Source organism: Anticarsia gemmatalis, chromosome 4, assembly GCF_050436995.1.
Source record: "Anticarsia gemmatalis isolate Benzon Research Colony breed Stoneville strain chromosome 4, ilAntGemm2 primary, whole genome shotgun sequence".
NCBI classification, from domain to species: Eukaryota; Metazoa; Arthropoda; class Insecta; order Lepidoptera; family Erebidae; genus Anticarsia; species Anticarsia gemmatalis.
This window is the reverse complement of record NC_134748.1, coordinates 12,315,288-12,321,287: the sequence shown is the minus strand read 5'-3', so window position 1 is coordinate 12,321,287 and position 6,000 is coordinate 12,315,288. Positions and strand designations below refer to the sequence as shown.

The following is a 6,000-nucleotide window of genomic DNA, read 5'->3' as shown; positions in this document are numbered from 1 at the left end:
AGTATAACAGGTTTAAAGTAACAATGTAAGACTTCCTATAAACCTAACTAAAAGATTATCGATTGTAAAAAGAAATTTGCGCTTTTACTTTAAATAAATATTGAACTTTTTCTAATAACAGCTTCTAAAATTTTGTATAATTTCCTAGTTATGATTCATCATTATCACAGATTTCTCAGACCCTGGCCTACATAAATCACAGTAATCGTACTATACCTAAGTTCTATATAAAAACGATAAATAAATCAGCTATAAACTAGCAGAGAGGATGTTTATATTTAGATATAACTGAAAAAATAATATTTTTCCATCTCAATTTCCAAGAATCTTTATTATCATCAGTAAACGTTTAGTAGCAATTTTATGAGGAAATTATATTTTATTTAATAATAGATATAATTCCACGAAGATAGTGTACATCTACGCAATTTACGCCCCTGAGCTTCCGCTCGGAAACTTGGTTGACGTTGGTGGCCATATCCTAAGCCCACGACGAGAGGGCTATTCCGATGTTAGTTGGTCAAGATTATTATTATTTTGGCAAGTTACTTTTTGTTTATACAGAAGGAGGTGTAGGAAAAGACATCAAGAAAGAAGAGTTTAGGTTATAACATAAGTGAGTTAGTTACTGACTTGTATAAGCTCAAGTTCTGCAAAACAAAAAGTAAGCAGCTATGAAACTTAAGGCCTGGGAATTTCATACATGTTAACTGGTAAGGTGCTCTATATACCTACGAAAAAATAATATCTAACTATCTGAGAATTGAGTTTATTTTATCTATCAAATATATAGTTCTTAATCGGCTTTTTCTTGACAGCAAATTTTAAGCTTAACGGTAGGTATAATTATCTAATTCTGAAAGCTCTTGAGTTGTTAACGAGTATTAGATAATATAGTATAGTTGACAGTAGCACACCAATGCGTACGGGTAACGTGGGTTTGATTCCAACCCAGAGAGAACACTCGTGTTTTTAAATCCTCGGGCATAAAATACGCATATCAACTTATGTTTATAATTCTACAATGATTAAACACAGTTTTTGGTAGTTTACCGATTTGTCATCGAGTCACTTATCTACATTCTTGATACTTATTTCATAACTTGTATTATAGATAAGTAATTCTCTAATTAAGTGATGTTTCCTACCTGCAAAGATCTCTCGTCGTTTAGGCATTCAGTTTTGTAAGAGTCAACTTCTCTCATGAAGATTTCAGCTTGGGTTTCCGATATAGGGTGTTTATGATAAATGAAATCGTCCACTTTCATACTTATTTCTATTAGGCGTGTTTTTATTGCTTGTTTCTGAAAATATTATATACATAAAGCTTATTGCATTAGTGGTGTGTTCAGGAGGTTGTGGTTTCAAAGTAATCTTAGTTAATAATAAAGAGGTTGTATTTTTAGTCACAGAACTTGTTACCTTTTTGCCGGATAATTGCGGCTTTTGTTTATTCTTTCTCGGTCTAGGCATTTTCTAATAAAATTATAATTTGTTGTTTTAATTTTTCAAAACACTTAGTGTGTAACCAGTTTCTTTTTAATTTCCCGCCATTTTCATTTACTTTTTTTGGTAACGCACCTGTTTGATTGACCAATCAGCCTATAATGAAAAAAAAAAACTTAACTAGTGTTGCATAATTTTGCAGCATAAAGCCGGTCTTCCTCTCGCCTTAAATTTATTTGCATTTACCAATCGCAAATCCTGCACTCGCAGATAATTTTTCAGTTATCAAAGGATGATTTCCGAGTGTTCAGAATTATATAAACCGAAGATAATGATACAGGCTATATCGTCCAGCTTCAACATTCAGGATTCAGTTGGCTCGTGCCATCGTCCACGAGAAGTTGTTCTAGTTTACTAAATAAATGGCTAATTAATTAAAATAAAATGTATTTAGTTACGCAAGTAATAATATTACTGTACGGTATTTATTTGACGAATGCTGGTTATGGGATACCGGCATCGTCAGGACAATCTGGCACCGACTATGGGTAAGGATTTTCTTTTTTTTTTCCTTGGCTGTTTATATGCCGTTACTTTTGCCTCCTATATTTCGGCGCCAATGAGTTGCTCCGGTCTCAAACCATAATGGCGCCGAAATATTCGCGCTATTATACATTTTAACTTAATAATATATCCTATTTAAGTTAATTTTTATTTTGAATAATAGCACACAGGTAAAGTTTTTCAAAATAGGTAAGATATACATATGACCTTATAGTTTGGCCAGTATATTAGAACTTAAATGTTGTGTTTGATTTTTAGCCAATAGGTAATCCATTACCTACTGGGAGGTTACATTTATTACCGGATAAATTACTGTGCTTATCTTTTACCGAATAGTAGCCTTACCTACTATGTTCCGTGAATCCGAAGTTTCGTCACAATTTCAATGTTTGATATGTAACTATCGTGTGTAAATAGATTTCTGGTTTTGTACTTTCGTGCAGAATAGTAGGTACCTAGTTAAGTTTAGAAGGTTCAAACAAAGCTTGGAAAATAGCGAAATCATAGTAACAATCAACCAAAATGTTGTACAAAGTTTCATATTTGTTGAATTATAGAATTATAGTATGCGTCCATGTTTAGGCTTGCTGTGTAAGGGCTTCATAACTAATTAACGAATCCAATTTCTAGACAATCCGACGTGCAAGCTCCCTCGTACATGCCAGCATACTTGAAGAACTACGGCGGATCGGGACAAGGAGGTTACGGCGGGACCAAAACCGGCTACGGGGGGACCAAAACAGGCTACGGGGGGACCAAAACTGGATATGGCGGGACCAAAACCAGTTACGGTGGGACCAAGACTGGTTATGGAGGTACGAAGAATGGTTATTCAGGAACTAAGTCAAGATATTCTGAGACCAAATCTTGGCATTCCAATTATGGTGCACCGTAAGTATTCATAATCCTCTTAACTTTCGATAACTAGGTATTTATCTGATACTGCCTCCGTGGCGCAGTGGTTAAGGTCACCACGTCGCTGCAATTGCGTCGGGAGGTCGTGGGTTCGATTCCCACAAGAAACAGCTATTTGTGCGATCCACAAATGTTTCGGGTCTGGTTGTATTTTGTGTCCGTTGTTTGTATATTTGTAAAAGTCCCCACGACACAAGACAACTCCCGCACTAAGATATAGTGCGGGAGTTGTCTTTTAGAAAAGAAAAAAAGAAAGAATCTTCTTAAGTTTTGGAAGTTTGTTGTTGAGCCGTAAGTTAGTAGTTTAACAAAGTAGGGATTGGATGCGGTATATTTAGTACTATCACTCAAACACTTATTATTTTTACTGTAGTCCAAAACTAAAACCGTACTGTCCTTTCAGGCCCAGTTACAACCAGTTCCAGAATAACGCCAACCAAGTCTTTACACGTAAGTACTTATTCTTTCTGATACGCGGTATTAGGTAGTGGCCTAGTGGTTAAAACCGATCAGCTTTGTGTTAAAAGTCTCAAGCCTATCAGATTCAACCAAATAGTACCGGATCATACTTAGTACTGAATTCGAGCGCAAAAATTAAAAAGTGCATGCGTAAATTCTTCGTTTAATAGTTACGTTTATCCTTGATTGTTTTCTAGTGATATTGATGTGTAGCACAGGTCTTTCCCCTGAAATGCCTTGAAGATGCTTTCTTTATCAGAATGCACTCTCTGCTCACTTGATTTAGTTAGTTATCAGATAATTTATATCGTTTGATTTCTTAAACTCGAGTTATGACATTGATTGTCGTTTAAAAACATGGGAAGGCTATATACAGGGAACAGTAACATACAATTCGTAAATTAAAAGCTCTAGTAAATAAAATTAATTTAATCAATTTTCCTCATGAACTTTGATCGCGAAAACAAAAACGGGTAGTACGAAAATAGCAACAATACCTAACGCTGAGGTACAGACGATTATCAGCCTGCGTGGGTGTTGGTATCTGTTTAAACGGAAACGTATAGAATCTAAGCCGGCGTCCGTCCGATTTGCAAATAGCGACCTAAATACGCGCCAATGTCAGATGATAATGCACTGGATGATGTACGGTCATGGCTGGAGACCGCGAAGGTCTTACGGCCAAAAGGGCTAGGCTCTAAAAGCTTATAATAGTTTATTGGAAAGTTATTAATCGGTAATCTCGTTGTTATAGGCTCTTAAAATAATGATAAATTTAGGTCTCCTTTGGCGCACTATACCTACAGTGTTGTTTATTTCAAATCGGTTCAGGTTTATCAAGGTGTAGTTTGATCGATGGTTGGATAGAAAAGTGTAGCATTAGAAATAGTTGGAATTTTTTTTTAACAACGTCTATAATGAACACAGTTTCACATTTCGTTCAGATTCGTTCAATGATCAAACGTCCCTGCGACAGGGACACTTATTTTTGATAGATTGATTGATATCTCACAGTAACTTGTTAGTATGAGAGTCCATATTAACCAGTACTGAGTAGCCTAATTTAATAGTTCCATATTTTAATTTTAGTAAGAAACTTTATAAATATTATACCAAGCTAATTTCTCCAGCGAAATGCGACCCTCAGTGCCAGAACGCCGGTATCTGTGTGGACACGAACACGTGCCACTGTCCCACGAACTTCCACGGCAAGTACTGCGAGTTTGAGAAGAAACCCTGCCTGTCTTACCCACCGCTGCCTATGAACTCTGCCAGGAGCTGTTCGCCTGAGTAAGTAGACTTGAAGTTTTGTGGCTAATTTAGGAGGTATTCGTAAGTGTCGCGATATTAGCCTCCTTTACAAACACACAAAGAGCGCGCGTGTAAGGGGAAAGGAAAGACCACACGCTGCGCTCAACTGTCCGCGACCGCGAAGAAAATCGCGAGCGAATAGCGCGCTGCTTTCCCGCGCGTAATCCTGTACGCTCCTAAGAACGTGCGATAGAGTGTGTGTAAAAGCGGCCATTCCGTGATATCTTTCGCCTAGTAGTAAAAAACTGTAATCTTCCTTTTTGACCAGTATTTCTGAAGGATCGAGATATACTGACTTTAATACTATTAAACTAGGTACACACATTTTTTTTTTCAAGTGCTCTTCTCACATTGTACAGAATCTTCGCTACTCGCATAAGTGTCAGTTGTAATTTCGATATTACTCTATTCTAAAGATATAGAACATAAATAGTCATTTATAACAAAAACCTATTCTTGAAACAGTACATAGGTACTTACTACCTAGTCGTTTTGTCAGACAGAACTTTATTTTCCTCTAGATTCTGCACATTCACATGCATGGCCGGCCACAAGTTCATAGACGGTTCCACGGTAGCCAACATGCGGTGTAACGGGGGCGAGTGGCAGCCAACAAGGGCTGACTTCACCACCATACCTGACTGTATGCCTGAGTGCTCCCCGGCCTGTGTGAACGGAGGAGTCTGTCTGTCAGTCAACACTTGTGAATGTCCCGCCGATTATAGAGGACCCCAGTGCCAGTATTGTAAGTGATTGTTTTTATTATTCTTTATTGTATTTGGAATGTGTTTTTGCGTTTTATACTCGACTTGCTAATAGAAAGATACAAGTTTTTAAATATATTTAATCTAGATAATAAAAATCGGGCTAGAAAAAGCTCAGATTTATCCATATTTGTCAAAATCTAATAATCTATAATAGTACTAGTTGGTTGATCTGAAGTTAGATGCAATTTACATTCAAAGAGAGACCCAAAAATACACCTTTACCAATTTAAGCAATAGCCTTCAATAACTAAACCTTCTTGCGCGCGGGAGGCGCTCATAGCCAGCACTTATCGGATAGAAAACGATCTATATGTTATGGTTAAGCAAGTCTTCAGCGCGTTCATTTCATATATAGGTAACCACTTATTAATATCGGAGCTGAGCGTCTCCGAGCTTCGAAGGGCACGTTAAAAGTCAGTCCCAGTTTTTGTCAATTAAGCAGTCGTTAAGACATGTCAAAGGCCTTTTTGGCGGCTTGAACAACTTGAACAGTAGGTTGACCACTAACCATAACTATGATGAAATAAAGAAATTCCTT

At 37.0% G+C, this 6,000-nt stretch overlaps 1 protein-coding gene across 2 annotated transcripts in view; it reads left to right on the top strand.

Moving 5' to 3' along the window:
- Positions 1–1,796: 1,796 nt before the first annotated feature.
- The window catches only part of Hml (hemolectin), a 62,350-nt gene continuing 58,146 nt past the window's right edge, over positions 1,797–6,000 (top strand). For both annotated transcript variants that reach the window (XM_076113850.1, XM_076113849.1), the window contains exons 1-5: positions 1,797–1,994; positions 2,641–2,901; positions 3,329–3,375; positions 4,515–4,674; positions 5,217–5,440. In XM_076113850.1, coding sequence (XP_075969965.1) covers positions 1,891–1,994; positions 2,641–2,901; positions 3,329–3,375; positions 4,515–4,674; positions 5,217–5,440 — 796 coding nt within the window. In that variant the 5' untranslated portion in view covers positions 1,797–1,890. The remainder of the gene's footprint in view (positions 1,995–2,640; positions 2,902–3,328; positions 3,376–4,514; positions 4,675–5,216; positions 5,441–6,000) is intronic.